At 47.3% G+C, this 24,582-nt stretch overlaps 1 protein-coding gene across 1 annotated transcript in view; it reads left to right on the top strand.

Annotated features, from left to right (window-relative positions):
* The first annotated feature begins 269 nt into the window (after positions 1 to 269).
* Positions 270 to 24,582, top strand: part of LOC119168632 (uncharacterized) — a 207,567-nt gene continuing 183,254 nt past the window's right edge. Inside the window, exon 1 of the mRNA XM_075866047.1 lies at positions 270 to 458. Coding sequence (XP_075722162.1) covers positions 386 to 458 — 73 coding nt within the window. The 5' untranslated portion in view covers positions 270 to 385. The remainder of the gene's footprint in view (positions 459 to 24,582) is intronic.

Here is a 24,582-nt window from a genome sequence, read left to right as displayed (position 1 = left end):
GAGGGGGGCTCTTGTCCCTGTTCGGGATGCAGACGACGCCACCATCAGAGAGTGGTTACGTCACCGGCGCCGGTGGCACGACGTCACAGACGTCCCGCGTGGCTAGCCCAACCGGTAGTCGAGTTGACTGGCCACGCGGTTTGAACGAGCCAATGAGCGCGCGCCCGTAGCAGACGGCGCCGCATTGAACGGGTGACGGCGACGGTGGCTCACCCACTTTTTCCCTATTGCACTGTTTGTTTTATCCCGTATCGACTGGCCGGCCCGAGAGTGCAGATGTTCGCTTTCGGGACAGTATGTGAAGCGTGTCCTTCGGGTCGCCACATCCCGAGGGTCGGTCGTGTTTGACCGTTGCACGGTTTGCCTGCCGCAAAAGTGACCCACGATGCCAGCTACGTTGAACGGTGCAGCCGCGACGTTATTCCTCCTAGCGTCGTTAACGGCGTGCTACTGCAAAGGTGAGGCGCGAGATTTCTCATTCTCGGGTCTCTGTGTCCTCGTCCGCTCAGCCCCGACTATAGCGGTTCGCCCCGCGTACGTCGAGCGCGCGCTGCCGCGACTGCGCCGGGGTCCCGCGATATGCGCTCTATAGCGCTGGGCATGCTTTCAATGAAGGGCGTGGACTCAGGCGGTGACAGCGCGAATGTGCGCCTAAGCGGTTGCGGGGGCCCTCTGTTTAGCATCGACGCCTCATCGAGTTTGTACGCCACGTTTACACGTTAATACATTTCACTCCACTCTGGCCCCACGAAGAAAGAAAACGAAAAGGCTGTGAGGTAATGAAGTTATTTGTTTTATTGCACACTGTCTATCTATATCAGTAACCAAATCTGTTTCTCAAGCTAAATAATACCTGGAATAATTCTAACTTGTCGAATAGGCTCCGAACAAAATTTTCGTGTTAAATATTTCCGTGCATAACAAAAACTATAGCCACAGAGTCACACTGTGACACACATCTGACAATGAAGTGCAAAAAATTATGTATCACTTACTCATTTGGAACTGTTAAATGTAATAATTTTTGTGGTTTGATAGCAAAAAACACGGAACTTTTAGATTTGGAACCTCCTTCGCTAGATAATTATTTCGCTATCATATTTATTGTTGCGAAAAAAAGAGGTTCTACCTGTGAACACGATTTTACTCACTAAACTGATTTTTTAATGAACCGCAAAGTTCTTCATTAGCTAATTGTTTCGTCAGGCACTTATGGGTAAAGCACCTTAGGGTTTAGGACTTTCGGCGTGCCATGTCGTCATCATGTTAGATCCTCAACAGTTATGCGCCACAAAAATCAGACTGATTCTACTACTCGCCACCTATACGCTAATAATTATTAAGGCAACAGTTTCCACAAAACGTGATTGATAGAAAAATCAAATAAGACTTAACTGCATCATTTGCAGATCTTTTTTTCTTACTTGATCTTAAAATAGATTTCCAATGCCAAGTTTTTTTTTCTTGTAAAGTATACTTCTTAGGATGCTCTGGTCTATAACATGAAGACAACTTGCGGCAATATCACTGATTGATGCTTGGTTGATATGTGGGGTTTAAGGTTTCAAAACCACCATATGATTATGAGAGATGCTGTAGTGGAGGGCTCCGGAAATTTTGACCACCTGGGGTTCTTTAACGTGCACCCAAATCTGAGCACACGGGCCTACAACGTTTCCGCCTCCATCGCAAATGCAACCGCCGCAGCCGGGATTCGATCCCACGACCTGCGGGTCAGCAGCCGAGTACCTTAGCAACTAGACCACCGCGGCGGGGCAGCGGCAATATCACTATTAATTATCAACGAAAAACTGAATGAGAAGAAAAAGAAGCACTTCAGGGTGAGCGACATACCAACGCAGTTCCCTGACGACGTCAGTAGAGCCAGAACACTCTTCCCTATTTGCCTGGATTAGGGCTTGGAACCACTAGGGCCTCGTCAAAGAAATGTATCCCAAAACATTGTGGCGAATTACCGTGGTCAGGTCCTTATTATTTTTCCTTCTTTTTCTTCTGTATCTCACTGCCCATAAGCCGTAATCCCGCTATGGGAAACACAACCGTACACTGCATGCGCCACCGCCCCCCAAGTTTCACGTTTAAAAAGCTGAAACACCCTTTGTTACAGCCTTCGCCCTTCTGTAATTTTCGCTAAACTCTTCCCCAATAAATCGTGACACAATAGTATCGCAAATAGTTCAACAGACAATGCCACTGGAGCCAATAAGGCGTCGACGAAGTCTCTCTCGTCATTGGGTTCTGACGAGAATAAATCCTTTTGTCGAAGTAATTGACTCCGGTGACATTCCTTGTTGAACCATTTCTTATCACTCCAATCATTCGTCTCCCATGGACGTTGGTCTTTTTTTTAGATCACTCTTATGCCAACTAAGACTGGGCTCTGTGCTGGTGCGTGAACAATTACACCATCAAGTGCGTGTGGACAGTTATAGTTGTGCACAGCTTCGGCTCCTGCGAAACACTTCAGACCTCAAAGTGCACTGTCCCGCATTCGCTACGCAGCGGGATTTGCTGATTAAGGAATATAATTTCCTGGGACCTAAGTGCATGGCCCTAGACGATTACCTCTTTCTGAGAACTTGGGCTACCCGATGCGACCAGGTCCATCGAGCTCTCCTTATTTTATGGACCCAACAGATATGGCCACCCGTTTGTAGTTGGATTTTCATTTTTTTGCTTATACTTGTCCAAGCCTTCGTCATTTTTTCTTTACTTCCCTCCCTTGTTTACTCTTCCTTCACTCTCATCTTCGTTTACTCTGTTTCTTCCCTCCTCCCTAAAGAGTGGGCAGGTGTTGTGCCCTTTCATGTGGCAGCTGCCAGCTTGCTCTCTCCCTTTTGCCTCGCCGCCCTTGTGTATCCGTGTATATAAATCAAAGGAATATTCACAGTAAGTATTCGCATCTAGCATTAGTAGACGACTTGCACTGATGGCACTCCAATAGCCAGGTCGGAGCACCAGTTTGTCGGCACGTGAACGTTGTGGTGTAACGTTAGTGTTATTAGTACACCGCACGCCGGTTCTATTGCTACAAATGCACAAAGGCCAAACGACGTTGCGGTTATGTTGTAATTACAATAATGCGGTCTAGTCTCTATGTGATTGTAGTGCTTTAACGTCATCTAAGCCACCGTGTTAGAGTCATGTTTTGCGTCCGTAACGTCACGTGCAAACTATCAATTGAGAGCAGTTACGATGTGCGTTCGCGAAATCAAAACATACATGTCACACATGATCCAAACCAGTATGTTATACATAATCAGCGGTGTTCTCCACGTCACACGTGATCGTGGGGAATGCGGTGGCAGTAAAAAAAGAAGTTCAATAAATGTTTGCTTTTATTGTTGGCAAAATAAGTCTGCATTCCAGCTTGCTAGCTGAGTATCTGGAACAGACGGAAATAACTGGCGCAGAGTGAATGAAATAATGAAATAAACATTTACAGTCCCGAAACAGTGTTCCTGAGCTCATCAGCTCGGGGTGACTTTAGGTGGGAAGGTTTCTCATTCCAGTAATCCTATGGCTGCAATCGCCCTCCGGGCCCTGGAGACGAGTCCTCGATTGTCGTCTACGTACCGTGCGGCTATTCTGGCCTCGGGATGGACACGTGCGCTCTTTGCGGACTTGGTACTACAATCTTCGTGGCGTCATGAGCACTCGAATATTAGGAGTGTCAGTGTGTCTGGCACGTCGCATGTTGGGCGTATAGCGTTGGGTGGATTTTATATGCAGTACGATGCTGAGTGTATACGTGTTACTTTGCAGTCTTCGAAATGTTGTGGCTTCTTCTTTTGTCAGCCTGGAGTGAGGTGACGGGTACACCCTGTGAGCTATGCGATAGAGTTCAAGTATGGCGTTATATATCGGTGTTACGGTCTCTACTTCTGCAGCAGCGCTAGCTAACGGCGGGTCGAGCGAAGCGCTGAGGGAGGGCCGGTTGACGTGAGTGTGGGCCGCCACGTGAGCCATTTCACTTTCCTCAAGCCCCTTGTGTCCTGGCACCCATCCAACGCAGGTGTGAGGAAGCGAAGTTTGGTCTTTCTTTGAATTTGGGGAGCTTCAGGGGATATTCCACCACTCGTGTAAGTGTCGACAGCGGATCGTGAATCTTTGAAGACTAGGATCGCGTTCGTACAAGTCGTAGTGGCAAAGGCAATCGCTGGTTCCTCCACAGCCTCGCAGCTCCGCACCCGGGCGGTGGCAGATGACAGCTCTTTTCTTTCTGTGTCGACCGCACTTATATCGTAGGCATTTTTTCGCGATTATTTAGCCGCATTGACGTGGAGAACGTCTGGGCCATCCTGGTGTCTTCTGTGGGTGGTGTCGACAAGAGTGATTTGTCTTTCACGGTGGTACTCGAGATGCAAATAACGCGGCACTTGGGTGATGCTGCATGATTCCAAGAGGTATGGCGGTGTTTTCTCTTAGCGGTCGGCCTCGCACATGTCGCGCTCGCCGTAGCCCAGAGGCTCAAGGACCGATCTGCCCGTCGACGTGATCAAGCTTCAATCTCTCGAGTTGGCTTGTCCATTGCGCTTCGACCAGCTCTTGCGAGGTGACGTGTATCCCCATTATGATGAGTGTGGTTGTAGACGCAATCAGAAGTAGCCCCGTGATGAGCTTGGTACCTTCGCGGAAGAGCACTTTCAGTTTGTAGATTTCAGATATCTTGAGATATCTACGAAACCCCGTAGATATCTACGTGGTTCCGTAGGGGATTCGGCTGGGTAGAAAAGCCTGCACAACTCTTACTGTATCGTGTTCCTTCACGCCACTGCGTCGGTTGGCGACTTTCCTTACGAGGTGCCCGAGCTGGAAGACCGTGCGTTGAAGTCTAGGAAGCGCGGCAGCTGCTGATCCGTCGTGGTGCAGGTGAAAGCTGAGTACTCGAAGTGAGGCGGCCTTCGAGATTTGAACCCCGTGTAGGGTGACGCATGGGTCTGGCGCTTCGCAGGTTGGACGTCCTTCTCGTGTGCCAGCCTGGAGTACCAGTACTTTCAATTTTTCATTGACCTCGACAGCTTCCTGAAGGCAGTTTTCTTGTTCTTGCTTCGCGTCCCCAGCGTAATATCGGCCGCGTAGGTGTCATGACGTAAGCCTTCTTTTTCAGAAGCTTGGGAAGCATAAGGAGCTCCACGGTGAATTGTAGTGGAGACACGACTGAGTCTTAAGGTGTGACCTTGTTCGGCAGCTCGAATTTTGTGCTCCCTATGTCGTATATCTTAACAATAGCCGTACCACTGGTGAGAAAGGTTCGAACATAGCCATAAATCTTGGAAGCGCAGAAGGTGTCGTCGAGATTTTGCAGGATTCATTTAGGGCTAACATTGTCGAATGCCCTCTTGACACCGATGGCAGCAACGAACGACTTGCTGTTCTAGCTCAGATCTTCCATGAGGAGTAGGAGGACGTCTTGTCTAGAAAGCCGCTGGCAAAATTCAAACACGGTGTCCTGGAAGTACCAGTTGTCCACGAGGGTCGACGTGAGCTGGTCATGGATCATACGTTCAAAAACTTGCCGACGCACGCAGTGAGTGAAATGTGTCTTAGGTTGTCAACATTTCATGACTTGAATCATGATAACCTCCGAATGCTTCCACGCGGCCGGAAGTTCTCCTTTGTCCCAGCAGTCATTGTAGTACCGTAGGAGGGCAGTGATAGCCTGATTAGGTAGCTGCCGGAGGTGGTGGTGCTCAGCGTACCTTGCAGCTTATCGCAGAAGTGGCACCAGTTGTGTCTCGATGGCGGTTCAGCATAGTGTTGCCACTGTCCTGTCAATAAGAAATTTTTTTCCTGAGTTTTTTGTTGAGTTTTTGCCTCTTCTATCTCTTCAGTAAAGCTCTTATGGCCTCCGAAAGGTGGCGTAAGTGGGAGTCTATTGCGGGATAGTATTCGGTAAGACGAATTACTTTGGCGCACCATTGGGCGATATCCAGAACCTTTGTGAGCCAAGCGTCAATGAGCGCTATTGCATCGTCATCGTCGAGCTCGTTTCTGGAGGTCTTCCAATCTGTCAGTCTTGCTGTGCCTGTTTTGGTGAGTCGTTTTTCATATTCAATTTTGAGCTAAATTATATTGTGATCACTACCAAGCGTATCGAGGAAACAGGTCTATCCCGCCTTTTTGACGTCTCGTGTGAAGGTCAGGTCGGGGTGGTACTTCTCGAGATGCTGTTTCGCCCTCTTGTGAACTGGAGCGGATAATTAAGTAATGTGAAGCCATGCTGCTAAGCGTAGTCGTGAACGCTCATGCCTTTCGTGGTGGTGAGCCCCAAGCAGTGTGAGGTGCACTGAAGTCTCCTACGACCACCAGCCCGTGACCTGTCGTGCGTTTCCTGAGTTCGCGGATGAAGTGATCTTTAGTGCAGCGGCGATGGCTTTCCGTGTATAATGGTGGTTCTTGGTGTCAGGGCGATAGTGTTGTATCCTGCGAGCCGTATTTCTTAAGTATTGTTCTCTTGCAAAGTGATGAGGTCGGGATGGTTTACGTTTATATATTCTTGTAGATTCACCAGCCGGGGTCTGTATGAACTACAGTTCCACTGCCAAGTGCGAAAAGTAGGTTGCGGTGTAGAAATAGTATGGTTAGACCATAATATTTCTTGTATGTTTTTCTTCTCACCATTGGTAGAGATTGACTGACAAAGTTTTATCCCTCTGTTAGCTTGGTTTCTTTCTGTCATGGCAGTCTTCAAGTTTCGCGTGACTAATGCAATTGTTATTGACATGAACCACGAAAATGGTTACCTGCGACTTGAGCTTGTTCATTTGGGCTGTATGAGTGTTCATCCTACGGCTGAGCGTCGTGAACGTCTCACTAATTTGGGCGGTAATGGGCTTCAACTTCGCCGTGACGAGTGCTTCGAGCGTCCACTCGACTGCTGCTGTGCTTTTTGGCTCTACTATCGCCATGAGCGGCCATCCTACAGGGTCGGTGACTATTGTTTCGATGGCAGAGAGTAATTAGCCCCCAAGACAGCTTCACTATCTCGTGTGGTGAGAAAATTGCAATATTTGTTTTGGTAACTGAAAGTAATGAGTAATCAAATTTTTATCGCTTACAGCCCACTTTTCAGTTTAAAGAATAAATGTTCATAAAACACACCAGCGGGTACCTTACGGTGGACGGAGCCCTGCAGCTGGCCGCAGGGGCGCAGAGATTGTCACCAAGGCTCTCAACTGCAGGCCCAAGGCAACGGAGCGGCTGCATAGCAAGCTCAAAAAGATTTCCCGCGCACAAATGCTCATGGTTTAAAGTGCGCTACCCATTACACAGAACACATCCATATGTTAAAGCTTCAATTACGCAAGCCAGTTTCAACATTCCGGTTATATTGTAGTAATTCACAATTCAAACTTCCCGAGTAAAATCAGAAATCGAAAAGTACGCACTAGGTGTTTGAAGTACTAATTAGAAGAAGGATATTGCTATCATGTTGAACTCCTAAAGGCGAAGGTTAAGAATCCGCCAATGTTTTACCTCCCATCTCGCCAGCTCTATTCATGTTCTTTACTGGTGTCACAACACTGCCACAGCAAGTGTCCGATGTTTAGGTAATTATGGCTTGTAAACGGTAACGCTGTGATATTACGAATAAAAAGCCGCCCGCAACTTCCGACCGGAGGGAACTCGAGGAAATGTGTCGCAGAAGAGAGGGGGGGGGGAGATGTATCATGTGAATGTTGTGTAATTGGGTATGGCTTGTGAATGTTTCATTCTTATTTCGCCTTTATTATTCATATTTGTTGAATGAAGGAGAAGCGCTGCCTTCAACTAGGGGTAGGACGTTGATGTTGTGTTGTGCCCCACTATAGTGGTTGAAGGTACTGTTGCTTTTATCGCATTTACTTGAGTCAAGAAAAGCGTCAAGAAAAGGGCAAGTAAAGACGCCCTTGACAAGCTTCCGAATGCGCGATTCAGTGCATACGTTATAGTGTTCATACCTACATATACTGGGTGGCCAGTAAACGATTGTGGAGCGCTAGCTGTCGTTTTTTTTTTTACTAACAGACGCTGTTTGTTTCGGCCTTCCGTGGTGAAAGAGGAGGAGGGGAGCAACAGTTTGCACGAGCATACGGCACGAAACCCTTGAAGCGAGCATGCGAGGCGGGCGGGGGAGCGGGAGGGGACAGTACCGCTGACGCCGAATCTGTGACATGGTGCGACTACGGAATGATCCGCATTGGAAAGCGACAATCGAACCTGGGACCCCTCACTCGTGAGTCAAACACGTTCACCACAAGCCATGAAAACACCAATTGACGAGCGAGGTTCTGGATGGCAAAAAAAAAGGGGGGGGGGGGGGGGACAGGGTGGATATTGATTACAAGCAAGAACGCCGTTCACGAGAAGTCCTTGGAAGTTCCATGTACGAATGTGATAGCGATCCGAGGTTTATTAATTGCGCCTTCTTTTCAGAATTTACTTTACTGTTTGCTCTTCAACTGCAAATACACAATTTTACATGATAATATTGGAAAAATAATGTGGGACTGTTGCTTCCACGCAAGCTAGTTTGGTTGTAAACAGAGACAGTGTTAATTATTTTGGTATGCTGGGCCGCGTCGGCTTATAATAATCTTCTAGTTCTTAATCTAGTTATTGAGAAGCTTGGAAGCCCGTAAAGAAGAGATTATATTATGGTGTAGTGTTGATCTTTAATACTCTTCAAAAATAAGAATTTTTTCCGAGGCTTTTACCACTAGCGTAACTAGTCGGATTTAGCTTTAAACCAGTAATTAGTAGTACAAATCTTTAAAAAGACATTACTTGGATATTGTTACGCCTTTCTTTATATTTTGCCCGCGGCTGCTCGAAGGCGTCACCTTATTAAATTTCTATGCATTATTAGTATATCCTTTGAACGATACTTGCAGAAATCGTGCTTCGTAGCAGCTCTCGTGGCGCAACTGATTCAGAGTCCACTTATGAATGTGAAGGTCGAGTTGTGAACGCAGGCGTTTTTGGCATAAATGGTTCCTCAAAAAATGCAATAAATGAAATATTAAGTCTGGGGGTTTTATTTCACAAAACCACGATTAGAATATGAGAGACTCCGTAGTCGAAGGCTCTGGAAATATTCGACCACCTGCGGTTCTTTAACGCGCACCCAAATCTAAGCACAAGGACCTGTAGCCTTTCGCCTTCATATATGCGGCCACTAAGGCCGGGATTGGGTCCCGCACCATAAACGTTAGAACGCCTTGTGGGTATGGCCTGTACATTAAACCTGTGATGCCTATGTTTAAGGTAATGGCTGAGGTACATCAGACAACGTGGATGGAATTGATTGTTTAGTTATGTAGTTAGTTAGTTAGTTAGTTAGTTAGTTAGTTAGTTAGTTAGTTAGTTAGTTAGTTAGTTAGTTAGTTAGATAGATAGATAGATAGATAGATAGATAGATAGATAGATAGATAGATAGATAGATAGATAGATAGATAGATAGATAGATAGATAGATAGATAGATAGATAGATAGATAGATAGATAGATAGATAGATAGATAGATAGATAGATAGATAGATAGATAGATAGATAGATAGATAGATAGATAGATAGTTACTAAGTTGGTAGTTACTAAGTTACTAAGATAGTTACTAAGTTACTCTGCTGGCAGAGCTTCCAAGAAAAGTCAAGATCGATTAATCACTACGGAAAAAACCTTGTCAGGCGGCTACGTTGTTCTTGTTGACGTAGTTGATATATAATCTATTTGTGTCAACTCTGTCAACTGTTGAAGTTTCGTTCATGTACCTATTTATCACGTGTTGTTTTCCATTTTTGATATGTAACTTGTCCTCCCCTCTGCAATGTGAAAACCCTGTCGGTAAAATAAATAAATAAAACCAAATGAATACAGCAGTGGGCGTTACGGAGCCGACAGGGACAGGTGATATTTGAGATGATAAGGAAATTTCGGATCAGATTACAAGCAAAAGGTGGAGCTGTGTGAGCCTCGTACTGTGTTGTAATGGTGATCGATTACGCTGTCAATGCACTTAGGGAGCGCTGCGAAAGACGGCAAAAACGTTAGGTGGCGCAACTAAATTATGAAACTTAGAGGGACACCTCGCAGCCAGCTCACATGAAAAATGCAAGTGGGGATCGATGGGACGAATCTATCTCCACTGGAGTACCAATACACTCTACCCATTACACGCATTACAACCTTCTTGACAACGGCATCCCCTGAAGCGCCGCGATCTTAACAAATTGAAAATATTCTTTTGTCGTATCCGCCAAGCCTCTTTTTTTGCATATAAACGTGCTTTCGCACTACTCGTCTTCTAAATATCACCATATTGTACAAAAGAGAAACAGAAAAGTCTACTTAAACTCGCAATACCAATAATAATACTGGATGATTCTTTGGGAACTTACGTATCTGATTGGGCTCTAGTTTTCTCACAAACTATCCCAATTCAGTGTGGTTCGCAGCAACGCAATTATAAAGGATGGTGGTTTAATTTCCCGTCCCATCGTTGATGTCCCACGCGGCTCAAGAAAGAATAAACAAGGAACAATTGAAAAATTAGGGGAACCTAAAGCTCCGTTTTTAAGAGTTGAACGTGACAGCGATATGCTGTTTCTAGTGCGTACTTCAAACACTTAGTGCATGAATCATCGAATTCGCTATGCCCCTACTGTACGTGTACCGGCTTCAAACCACGAATTCTTTATGATAATGGCATGTTCTGACACCCGCTGAAAATGGGCGTTTGTACCAAGCACTATTACCACAATATTTCATGTTGCGTTGTGAAGCATGTAAAAGGGGCACGTGTAATTGTAAAGCGTGATAGCTACTTTCACTGCGTTTCGAAATAGATGAACTTTTTGTCAGTTTTTTTCCCCGCGTGGCCGTGTGGTAGAACGTCCCTTTGCCACGCAAACGACCCGGGTTCGATGCCCTCTCAGACTGAAGCGACGCTGGTTGGCTCCCCACTGTTACCCAGGGCTTTTATCCTTTATTTTGTTTGCATCGTCCTCGATTGCTCGGTCACGCGTATAAGGTGATTTTTCGCTCACAACCAACGACGCCGGAATTTCTGTGAGACGAGCTCTTTAATGCTATCGCGCTAAAACGCGAAATGCTATACCAGGGATGGCTAGTCTGGCGCAGTAATGGGACAGCGTTGGCGACACACGGCGGCTGTGGAAGTTGCAAACGCTGGGTCAAATATTTTTCTCACAATTATGAAACTGCCAAATGACTCGAAAAAATAAAGCATAATCTCCACCCACAACTATGGTTCCCGTGTTAATGTTTGTAAAAGATATGCCACCTTTTAAATTACTCGTGTTGCCCTCGACACCAGAAAGCTGTCTTTCGCGTATAGTTTACTCGAGATCAGGGTACACTGGAAATCGCTCAACCTTTCGAGACAGGCGATCCGCGCCGGCTCGTTTTATTGTTTCATAAACACACATTTATCGACTCATAGCAGCGATCTCCTATTGTTACCTACTTGTATCTATCTACATACGATGCTGGCCGCTGAAAATTATGTCTTATTCATTGATGACAACTCCGAACACCCCTCTTTGTTACAAGCATCGTTTCATTCTTATCATGCGTCAATAAACAAAAGCTCTTGCATATTCATTGATTAGGGCATCCACTCTCTCTGTACGTACCGATCGAACTCTATGCGTTTAATCACCTCGTTACACGCATCTCTTTGTTGGCGTCTAGGGCACGAGTGAAGATTGCCTGAATTATTCCCCAATTTTACGCTTCAACCCACATTGTCATTATGACCCGGAAATATCTTTTCAGCCGGAACGATGCTCGTGAAAACAAATTTGAACGTGAAAGTCGGAGATGAGCTACAATCATCATCCTAAAGAGCCTCGCTTCGTTCTGTTTCTCATGTAATGACGGCCCATTTGCATAATAAAGTGATATGAATGTTTGGGGGTGTGCCTTTGCGGATGTTTCACACGAATAAGTAATTACGCTGTACAAAAGGCAGCGGGGCGCCATTCCTGCACGAGTATATTGCGTCGTGAGGGTGCCGACGATGGTAAACAGAGCAGAAAATCAGTTGGCACGATTTCAGGGGCCGACACACGAACCGCACAAACAAACTGTATCAACCAAGTGCAAAGTTAGGATAAAAACAATGATTGTGCTCTATGAAAAACATCAAGATGATGAAAAGTAATATTATAGAGACTGTATTTTTTAATGGTAGAATATGTGAAAAAACAGGTGGGTGCTTGAAAATGGTCCATTCTCTCGAGTTCACTTGCCCACAATTCTAAGAGTTAACATAGTTGAGAAGCACAGAGAAGAATATGATGACATGATCAACTTGTAAAGAAATAACAGATTCGAGTGATTTCGTCAGCAGCAAAGGAACGACAATAATATTATTTATTAATTAATCATTCGATCAATCATATATTAATTGTGCACTGGAACAACCATGAGGTCTTAGTGCAGACGCATGCGTAAATTAAATGATAAAAATAAACAATGCAATAAAGACATTCTCTAAAAAATCTAAGAAAAACACTGTAAACACAAGAAAAGCACAACATATCATCCCGTGAATTCTAGATTATACAGAATTAACAGGTCAGCGCGACTTCGTCGGCAGTGAAACGATAGTAATGATAATATTCTGACAGTGTTAGAGGAAGATCTATGGTTATTGATAGCAATACGGTGGTTGTAAATGCTTTTGAATTTTCGGGGGCTGGCTCAAAGGCGTCACAGCCACATTTGGCGGTGCCATTCCAGATCACAGATACATACTCAACTTGAGGAATACATATTGTGATGTACACTTTCTGGGAGGCTGTAGGAGAACTGAATTCTCAAAATATTTTGAAAACATAGCCGAGAAAACCGTGTGGCAGTACGCATACTGTGAGCAGAAAAATTAGGCACGCAATAAAAAAAAACACACACCAAGATCACTGAAATCCTAAACCTCAGTTAGCGACACGGTATTGACCAAGCATGAAAATGACACGATGGGTGTGTTTTTTAATATACTCATGAACTTGGTTTTTGAGGTATTCAGGGGAAGCTTATTGTTATAATAATAATAATAATAATAATATTAATAATAATAATAATAATAATATTAATTCGGCAGATCCCACGTACCTCGGAATCGACGTTATGCGAAACATGCGGAGGGAAGGTGACAGTGTTGCAACTTCTTTATTGAGCGACACATCATGGAATGACGCTAAATGTATGTACAAATGTTGCACGCACAGACATATATGAAGAGTTGCAGATGTTCGCAACCAGTTGTTTGCACTTGCGCAACGATGCCAACAGCCCCGCCACGGTGGTCTAGTGGCTAAGGTACTCGGCTGCTGACCCGCAGGGCGCGGGTTCGAATCCCGGCTGCGGCGGCTGCATTTCCGATGGAGGCGGAAATGTTGTAGGCCCGTGTGCTCAGATTTGGGTGCACGTTAAAGAACCCCAGGTGGTCTAAATTTCCGGAGCCCTCCACTACGGCGTCTCTCATAATCATATTGTGGTTTTGGGACGTTAAACCCCACATATCAATCAATCAATCAACGATGCCAACAGGAACATGCGTATTAGCAACACAAAAAGCTGATACGAAGCGCTGATGGTCGCGAGGATACTGGCCCTGGACACTGCTACATAAATCAGATTCAGCGCAGGACAAGTAACCACAATTGACGTTAACCCGACGTGACGGCTAGGAGTGCATATGCAGTGTTTAAAAACTTGGGTAGCCAGCACTGCAACCCCTATTGGTGTTTCACGAAGGTGACCGCCTATTTGAAAAAGTAGTTCCGAGACCTGGCGTAGCTCTATGGTAGAATGCTTGACTGCCACGCAGAATGCTTGGGTTCAATTCCTGCTGGGACCCTGTAATTTATTCATTGAATTTATCGGGTCGGCGCTGACGATATCGGGTAGTTCTTAGCGCTCACACGTTAAAATTGCCCACGTTTGTTCTTATCGTTCTCGGGTAGATATTGTGCGAGTCACTTGTGGCACATACTCGCATACCAGCGGCACATATCCGCCCATGGGTATGTGCCACTGTCGGGCCAGAAGTGTTTGACGACGTACGCGACTGAATTGTTACATTATTCATGTTTGAAGAGCGCATTATATTCGTCAAACCATCTCACCCTCCCATGCTGATTTTGGTTCGCGCCAAGTGAAGGGGGTGACGACGAGAGCACCCAAATGTAAGCGGATAGATAGATAGATAGATAGATAGATAGATAGATAGATAGATAGATAGATATGCTCAAAGTCGCCGAACTTCGCTAAGAAATGCTTCGCATTAATAATAATATTAACAAGAAGAAGAAAAATATTAACGCAGTCTTGTAACGAATGGTAGTGATTTGCCTTCATTAGATTTGTGGCGTTTAACGTCCCAAAACCACCATATGATTATGAGAGACGCCGTAGTGGACGGCTCCGGAAATTTCGACCACCTGGGGTTCTTTAACGTGCACCCAAATCTGAGTACACGGGCCTACAACATTTCCGCCTCCATCGGAAATGCAGCCGCCGCAGCCGGGATTTGAACCCGCGACCTGCGGGTCAGCAGCCAAGTACCTTAGCCACTAGACCACCGCGGCGGGGCGATTTGCCTTGAGGTCTTCGCACTGGCGCATCAGTTAGATATAGCATGCAGAATTCATAGTTCACAATTAGCTGCACAACATAGACAGCTCTAAAAAAACTTGGCAAATTAAACCTTAGCCAGCCGGAAATATAAAATCATAAACAATAGCGTATAGCAAAAGATCATTGACATTGGTAAAAAAACGGAGTCCTAAGAACGGTACATACCAACCGCATGAGTTATAGCGTGACAGCCATAAAAAGCGCGTGGAACGGCCCTAAGGGCCGTTCCACGCGCTTTTCGCACAGCTGCAACGGCTTTGCAATTAGAGACTTTGCAAGACTAGATATATAGATGGCACGTGCTATCTGCCAACGCACTTCTCGCGACCCCCGCCACACGCAAGCGGGGGACGAATAAGCCAATTGGTGACGCTCTTTCACCCCCTGCTTGGGAGCGGCAGGTGTGCCGGCACGTGCGTTGCGGCTGGGCGTCTAGCGCATGGAACGACCCTTAAAAGTCGTAACGCATTCCCTACATCCCTCTTTAAAGGGGCACTCCCCAGGTTTGACAATTTTAATCTGACAAGCTCAATGCGTAGACGAGGCGGTCATGATCACGTCTGCCAACATTTGCAACGCTACCCGCCGTGCAAATGGGTCAAATTTCAAGATAAACGCTGATCCTCCTCCCTTCTGCCATTGTGCGTCGAGAGAACGAGGGCATGACGTGCGCGTATGAATTACCCTACGTACACGGCAATGCAGTGACCTTGGTCCTCTACGCTGACGACTCTGCTCTGACGTTGCAGACAGTGGCATGTGAAATGGCGAAAATTATTTAACACGGTGTGTATGGAATTGGTTGCTTGAAGAGATTAATAAAGCTCTAGATAAATAATTAAACGCAATATGGAATGTGAGCGTCTCTTTGTCATTTTTCTCCCGTGAATTGCAACGAGATGCGGGACTAATGTGTCGGCGTTTCACATGCGTTCGTGTGCCCACGGTCAGTGCGTCTTTGCGTCTTTATCGGGTGATCTTGAGCGATGACAATGGTTTCAGCCGTTGAAGCACTGCGGGGTAATCCAAGGCATATCTTAAGTGCTTGGGCTTGGATGCTCTGAATTGAGCGCAGGTTGGTCTTGCCGGCGTTAGTTATTGCAGGTAAGTTGTATCGTAAGAATCCGATAAACAGCACTCTGTACAGTTGTAGCATGGATGGTAAGGGCACTCCCCGATTCTTTCCTGCAAGGAATTTGAACATGTGGCATGTTGCCATCAGCCGCTTCTTCACATAGTTCACTAGTGAAGTACACCACAGGTTTCTGTCTATTATGACTCCCAAGAACCTGTGGCTTCTGCTGAACCATATGTATTCTTCATTAATCGATATGCTGTAAGCAGACATTGGTTTCCGCGTGAATGCCCCGCCGCAGTGGTCTAGTGGCTAAGGTACTCGGCTGCTGACCCGCAGGGCGCGAGTTCAAATCCCGGCTGCGGCGGCTGCATTTCCGATGGAGGCGGAAATGTTGTAGGCCCGTGTACTCAGATTTGGGTGCACGTTAAAGAACCCCAGGTGGTCTAAATTTTCGGAGCCCTCCACTACGGCGTCTCTCATAATCATATAGTGGTTTTGGGACGTTAAACCCCACATATCTATCTATCTATCTATCTATCTATCTATCTATCTATCTATCTATCTATCTATCTATCTATCTATCTGTTTCCGCGTGAACGCTACTACTGCACATTTCCCGCACGACACCTCGAGGCCTTGTTTACGAACGTAGCATGACGTCGTTCTAGCAGCCTTCTGAATGCGGGCGCGAAGCTGAGGCCTTGTCACACCTGATGTCCAAATGCAGATGTCATCAGCGTAGACAGAAAGTTCTACCGTGCTAGCTAGGTGCCCGACTAATCAAATGAGAGTTAGATTGCAATGTGTAGGGCTTAGCACTCCTCTCTGAGGAACTCCTCGGCTGCTGTAATAATCAGGTGTTGGGCCATTTGCTGTCATCACGTAAAATGATCTCAGCTGTAAGTAGCTGTACACCCACATATATATCTTGCCACTAAGACCTACTGTTTCCAAAGCACTAAGGATGGCTTTATGGGTGACATTGTCGTAAGCCCCCTTAACGTCTAGAAACAGGGCGGCGCACAGTCTCTTGCAGTCTTTCTGGTGTTGAACATATTGCTACGGGGCGCCACAAATGAACATTCTAGAAAAGAGGACGATGTTTAGCGCGAGCTCGTGCAGACCGGGCTCCATATTGTATGCCTGCCTGTTTACCAGAAGTAAAGGCATTTTTCAGACGCCTTCTCCCCGTAACATTTTGGTGGAGAGTGCGGGTCTTCCCACAGTCAACACCACGACGATTCTACGCAGCGGACGTTCCTTGGCTGCCTGTGCCATGCCTGATCAAGACGAACACGAGGATTCTTCGGAGACTACCCCAACCGTGCTTCGTCCAACTACGCAGCAACCAACAGCACCGCATCCAGCTGCTACTAACCGCACCGTCGTCCTGACTCAACCGCCTGACCCAGGCACATTTTCGGGCAGTGACAGTACTGACGTGGAGGAATGGCTCCAGCTGTACGAAAGGGTGAGCGCTGTTTATCCGACGCTCATGTTGGCCAATATTATTTTCTACCTTGACGGTACAGCTAAAGTTTGGTTTTCCAACCACGAGGAAGATATCACGAGTTGGGACATCTGTAAGCAGAAACTCATCGATCTCTTCGGCAAGCCCATCGGGCGTCGTCGTGCTGCGCAGAAAGAACTAGCGTCCCGACTCCAGTCTGGCACCGAGTCGTACGTCACATACATACAGCATGTGCTCGCCCTCTGCCGGAAGGTTGATGACAAGATGCCGGAATCTGAAAAGGTCGCGCACATCCTCAAAGGAATCACCGATGACGCTTTCAATCTCCTCGTATATCGAAACTCATCGACCATAGACGACGTTATTAATGAATGCTGACGCTTCGAAGACGCGAAAAGTCGCCGTATCACTCCACACTTTTCGCGTCTTCCCAACACGGCTGCAACATCAACCTGCGAGGACGCCCGTTTGGCACCAGCCCCTGCTGCTTCCGACAATATCGTGCGCATCGTGCGCCACGAAATCGAGGCAGCATCTCCTCTGTCTGACCAAGTCCAGGCTCCTGACGACTCTCGCACCACGATTTCTTTAATCAAGAGTGTCGTACGCCAGGAACTCGCCAACGCCGGACTTCAGACGCTATGCCCCGTTAACCGACCTGACTACCGACTGCCCAGTACACCTAATATGTCCCGCGGACTGAACAACCGCCCACGTTACCGGAACCCGGCAGAATGGCGAACTTCCGATGACAGGCCGATCTGCTTCAACTGTGGACGAGTGGGCCATATTTTACGTCATTGCCGCACTTCCTGGGGTTGGTAGCCATGGTCGCATTATGCCAACACCCGACGCCCACCTGCTGGCTCTCGGATGCCGATCTACACGGCACAAGATGATGCTTCGCCATCCAGGCCCGCCCAACCAAGCCGCTCTCCGTCGCCCTCTGGACGCATGTCCCGCTCAACTAGCCGACGTCGCTCCCCCTCGCCCTCCTACCACCAGTCCTCGGAAAACTGACGGGCGCAGCTCCTAGAGGTGAGCCTGCTTCGACGACCCGACCCAAAATTCCTCTACACACGATACCCGGACACAACAACTTGAATAAAGTAAATGTTGACGGTACTTCTGTGGCAGCACTCATTGACACCGGCGCTCACATATCAGTCATGAACTCCAGCCTTTGTGCTCGACTCAAGAAAGTGCTCACTCCTGCTCCGATCACTCTTGTCCGAGTAGCTGATGGTGCAACACCAGCGGTAACCGGGATGTGTGCCACCCGTGTCACTGTTGCTGGACGTCATACCACTGTTCTGTTTTACGTACTGGACCACTGCCCACATGACATCATATTGGGACTCGATTTTCTGTCAGAGCATTCCGCCCTAATTGACTGTTCTGCTGGTGTTGTTCAGCTCGTCCTACCACACGCCGTTGACCCTCCTGATCTTGCGCCGCCAAAGCTATGCTCCGCCGACTTTGTCCGCCTATCTTGTCGAGCTGTGACGTATATCGACGTCTCTTCTGATCCACCTGTGGCTGACGGCGATTATGTCATTTCACCTAATCCTACAGTACTCTGTTCGCTCAATGTTGCGTTCCCCCACACCATCATCACAATGAAGAACAACGTGGCATGTCTCCCTATTGTGAATTTCGGACTTTGCTCTGAAGTGCTGCCACGAGGAATATCCCTTGCAACCCTTGCCCCGGCCGGCGACTACGACATATCGGCCTTAATAGAGGATACACCGTCATCTGCAAGTATTCAGTCGCGCAGTACACTAGACTGCATAACTGGAATGATTGCCTCTGATCTCCCGGCCGAGCATGTGTCTGCGCTTCGTGGCCTTCTTGCGTCGTATCAAGACGTCTTTGATCTCTGCGACCGACCCCTAGGTCAAACGACCGTCGTAAAACATCGGATCAACACCGGTGATGCAAATTCACTACACCGGCGACCCTATCGAGTTTCCTCCACCGAGCGCCACGTGATCCAGCAAGAAGTCGACAAGATGCTTGCCCGAGACATCATTGAACCTTCTTCAAGTCCTTGGGCTTCGCCCGTTGTGCTTGTGAGAAAGAAGGATAACAGCTGGCGCTTCTGTGTCGACTACAGAAATCTTAACAAGGTTACAAAAAAAGACGTTAATCCTCTGCCGCGGATAGACGACGCTCTTGACTGCCTTAGTGGCGCAAATTATTTCTCTTCTATCGACCTTCGTTCCGGGTACTGGCAGATATCAGTTGATGATCTGGACAGTGAAAAGACGGCATTTATAACTCCCGACAGGCTCTATCAGTTCAAAGTAATGCCGTTCGGTTTATGCAATGCCCCGGCTACATTCGAACGAATAATGGACGCTCTTCTTCACGGTTTCAAGTGGTCAATCTGCTTATGCTACCTTGATGACGTCATTGTTTTTTCGCCAACTTTCGAAACTCACCTCGAGCGTCTCTCAACAATTCTTTCGGTTTTCCGCAAAGCAGGGCTCCAACTAAACTCGTCGAAATGTCACTTCGGCCGCCGGCAGCTCACTGTCCTTGGACACCTTATCGATTCTTCTGGTGTTCGTCCCGATCCTGAGAAAATCCGTGCCGTCAAAGATTTCCCTGTGCCTACCTCTGCGAACGATGTTCGAAGCTTTGTGGGCCTTTGTTCTTACCTTCGTAGATTTGCGCGGAATTTTGCTGACGTCGCACGACCGCTCACGGAACTACTAAAAAAATGTGACTTTTGTGTGGGGACCTGAACAAACCAGAGCATTCGTTGAACTGACGAGTAGACTTACGACGCCACCGATTCTCGGCCACTTTGATATATGCGCTCCAACGGAAGTGCGTACCGACGCCAGCGGCCACGGCATCGGAGCCATTTTGGCACAACGACAGAATGGCTGCGAGCGCGTTATTGCATACGCTAGCCGTCTTTTATCGCCAGCAGAGCGAAATTACTCCATCACAGAACGCGAATGCCTCGCACTCGTCTGGGCAGTGGCTAAATTTCAGCCGTATTTGTATGGACGCCCGTTCACGGTTGTCACTGATCACCACGCCTTATGCTGGTTGTCGTCCTTAAAGGATCCTAGTGGACGTCTCGGCCGGTGGGCTCTATGGCTACAGGAATATTCCTACACGGTTGTCTACAAATCAGGTCGCCACCATGACGATGCTGATTGCTTGTCGCGTCATTCAGTAGTCCCAGCAGACCTTTCTGAGAGCGATGAGTCTACTTTCGTTTTGGCACTTTCCGCGTTTAGCAACATCGGAGATCAGCAACGCCGTGATCCTCACCTCAGAGATATAATCCTTCGGCTTAGTGGTCCCACAACTCCTCCGTCTCTCCGTATGTTCCTGCTCCAAGATGGCGTCTTATATCGCTACAGCATGCATCCTTACGGACCTGAGCTGCTGTTGGTCATACCACAACATATTCGTCAGACTGTCCTTGCACAGTTGCATGATATTCCGACAGCTGGTCACCTGGGAGTTTCAAGAACTTATGACCGCGTTCGACGTCGCTTCTTTTGGCCCGGTATTTACCGATCCGTCTGCCGTTACGTCGCCTCATGCAAATCCTGTCAACACCGCAAAAAACCAGCAACCCTTAAAGCGGGACGCCTTCAACCCATTCAGATCCCATCCGAACCATTTTATAGGGTAGGTGTTGACTTACTAGGACCGTTTCCTTTATCGGCGAGCGGAAACAAGTGGATAGCAGTCGCCACGGATTACACCACTCGGTATGCCATCATACGGGCCCTTCCTACCAGTTGTGCGACCGACGTCGCTGACTTTCTTCTAGAAGACGTCATATTACACCACGGCGCTCCTCGGCAACTGCTTACCGATCGGGGTCGCTACTTTTTATCACAAGTTATTCAAGACATATTGCACTCTTGCGCTACAAAGCACAAGTTCACAACGGCGTATCATCCTCAAACCAACGGGCTCACGGAGCGGCTAAATAGAACCATCACGGACATGCTCGCCATGTACGTTTCTTCCGACCATCGTGACTGGGACTTCACCCTTCCATTTGTAACATTTGCCTATAATACGTCTCGGCATGACACTGCAGGTTTCTCGCCATTTTTCCTCCTGTACGGACGAGAACCTACGTCGCCTTTCGACACGCTCCTTCCTGCCGTTGGCCACACGTCAGAATATGCCCGCGATGTGATTTCTAGAGCTCTAGAGGCACGTGAGATTGCTCGCCAGCGTCTGAGCGATTCGCAGGAACGACAACGAAAGGTCTACAACGCGTGCCATCGTGATGTTCACTTCAGTCAAGGTGACACAGTCCTTCTCTGGACGCCGTCGCGGCGAGTTGGCCTGTGCGAAAAGCTGACTTCACCGTACTCAGGTCCGTACCGTGTTGTGCGCCAAGTCACCGACGTGACATATGAAATTGAACCTCTTAACGCCACCAGCGCGCGATCGTGTTCTGACGTTATTCACGTGACTCGGCTGAAACGATTTTACTCAGACCAGCCAAGCACCGAGACGGTGCCTTCGCCGCCGGGGGGGGTGATGCTACGGGGCGCCACAAATGAACATTCTAGAAAAGAGGACGATGTTTAGCGCGAGCTCGCGCAGACCGGGCTCCATATTGTATGCCTGCCTGTTTACCAAAAGTAAAGGCATTTTTCAGACGCCTTCTCCCCGTAACAATATGTAACCAGATCAACAGCGTTGTCTATTGACGAATGGCCGTGCCTGAATCCAGTCATGGATACTGGATAGATTTCGTAGTGCTCTAAATACCACTCCATTCGTGTTAGAATCATTCGTTCCATTGTTTTTCCCGCACAACTGGCAAGCGCGATAGGACGGTATGAGGCAATATCCAAAGGAGATTTACCAGCCTTCAGAAGTGGAATGAGGCGACTTGACTTCTATGTCTGGGGAACCGTACCAGTCTGCCAGGAGTCGTTGTATAGGCGTAAGAATGTCTTCCGAGCTTGGTCTCTAAAATTACAAAGGGCACGACAGGTAATGCCGTCAGGTCCGGGTGCTGAAGAACGTCTGCACAGTGCTTGTGTCGCCTCTAGCTCATTCATAGAAAACTGGCATTCCATACGGGGATCCCTTGAGGGCGGTGGGTTGTCAATTGTTCCCATTCTTGATACCGTAAAATTGGAATCACCGGCAATTCTTCTACAGAAGAATTCTTCGACCTCGATCTCTCTACAGTGTAGGTGAAGTGCCAGACATGTAAACGGGTGTCGCTGACCCAAGGTTGTGCTAAGACCCCGGACAGTTCGCCATATCAGTGATAGGGGCTTTCGCGGATCCATCAACTCGCAGAAGGATGTCCAACGTCGCCAAGCCAGTTTGTTCATGTGCCGCGGCATTTTCTTTTGAATGCGTCTAGTCAGCCTGAAATCATCCATGTGCTTTGTCCGTGAGTGCCTTCGTTCTGCACGACAGCGTATTGGGCGAAGTTTCTCGAGCTCGATGTCGAAATCGGTGTGCTTGTGACAAGTCAAAAGTGAATGCGTGGTATTCTGCAGGACATCCTTTATCGAGTCCTCTAGGTTATATGATGAGCCGTCGGTACAGCATTCTTCCATTAACATTTTGAATTTCGGCCAATCGGTGTATTTGAGGCCTCTTGAGAACTTGGAGCTGGTGAAACCTTCTATCCGCAGGTAAGTTGGTATATGGTCGCTGCCCCGCGTTTCGAGATCTGAAAACGAGTGCCCTTTCCTGGTAATTGAGTGAGAAACCAATGTAAGGTCCAGACAGTTGCTATAGGCTGATCTGCGTAAATATGTAGGGCTTCCTTCATGATAAACGCAGAGTTCGTACTCCGAGGCTAAGGACACCAATTTTCTTCCTCTAGAGTTGACCCTGGAGCTTTCCCATAGAAAATGGTAAGCATTAAAGTCGCCAGTGATCACCCATGGCCTTGGAGTCAATGTCAGAATACCGCGTAAGCGCTCGCAGACAAATCGGTTGCCTCGCTGACCGTGTCGCTCGACGCGTTGCCACGCTTCCTAGGCGACGAAGCTCGGCGCGACGGTTGCAGGCCTGGAACACTCTCAGGTGTGTCCTGAAGCATCACCGCAAAGGAGGGAGCGACAGCCCCTAGGATTTGCAGGAAAACAAAATTAAAATACTGAGACACGGGCGCAAGCGTTCTGTGAGAGAATCACTTCGTCATCGTCCCCCACTCTTCTTGATGCAGAAGCACAGTGTGGGAGCTGACTAGTCGGTATGCTATGACGTTAAAGATTCAGCTCAAAACAATTATACAGCAGATAAAGAAACGACGAGAGCAAGCCCTGACTTCCAACTTTGCATTTATTGAATGAACATGCAGATAGCACCTTACCTATGTGATCACAATCATAAGCACCGGACTCAAAAACAAACTAAACCCAAAAATCCTCGTCAGTGTCATTGTCGTTTCTTTGTCTTATGCGCCCCTATTTGCGTTGAAGATTTAGCACTGGGTGATGAGGGTAGTTAGGGTTGGAGAAGCGATACTGAAGTATTGAAATCTTTTCGAAGAACGATCTCGATCATTTAGCTGTTTCATGTATCACTGCTGTTCCAAACAACCCATACGTAGTCGAGCATTAGAGGGCAGACACTTGTATACAGATTTGGAAGTAAACAACAGGTCTCTTTAAAATGTCTGGTTAACCAAAGAACACTTTTATGGCATAGTGGAGCTCGTTGAGGGAAAAGATCTGACGTGAGGAGTGTAGGTGGGTGAAAAAAAAATGTTGGCGGAAACGCCAAGATGACCGAAGGGGGGGGGGGGGAGTGAGATTAACTTGAAAAGCGTCTGGCTGACTACCCTTCGCTGACAGAGTGCAAAAGTAAGACACGGAGATGAGAGCTACATGCAAGGATATGTGCGCTGCCACACCACTTAGAGTTGGTCACACAAGCCGTTGTCTACAACAAGCAAAATATTCCTTTACTAACTTGCAGGTCCACAAACCTGGGGGACGTTTTTATTGAGGAAAGTGCGCGAAAAGAATGGCGCGCCTTCCACTGGAGGCGCAATGCCAAAGAGACAGCCAAGCATATATGGGCAGCAATGTAGTACCCTAGGTTCTGGCTTTTCCTGTTTTGCCAAGATTAGCAATTTTGCCTTTCTTTTCTTTATTCACTTCTTTCTCCTCTATTCTGTTTGTTATTTCTACATCTTTTTTCTGTTTATTTCGATTGATTTATTCCTTTTACCTGATGTTTACTTATTTATTTTTATTGCAATAACCACAGTGCATTTTGGCAGTACAGTAACGGGGGGGGGGATACTAATATAGCCAATCAAAAGCAGGTCGTTGAACAAATGTACAGCTGCAAGCAGCCAAAATCACAAAAACGTATAAGACAGCAAAACAAA

Source organism: Rhipicephalus microplus, chromosome 6 (genome assembly GCF_043290135.1).
Source record: "Rhipicephalus microplus isolate Deutch F79 chromosome 6, USDA_Rmic, whole genome shotgun sequence".
In the NCBI taxonomy this organism is placed as follows: domain Eukaryota; kingdom Metazoa; phylum Arthropoda; class Arachnida; order Ixodida; family Ixodidae; genus Rhipicephalus; species Rhipicephalus microplus.
The sequence above is the reverse complement of the archived record's forward strand: the minus strand, read 5'-3'. Positions and strand labels throughout refer to the sequence as shown.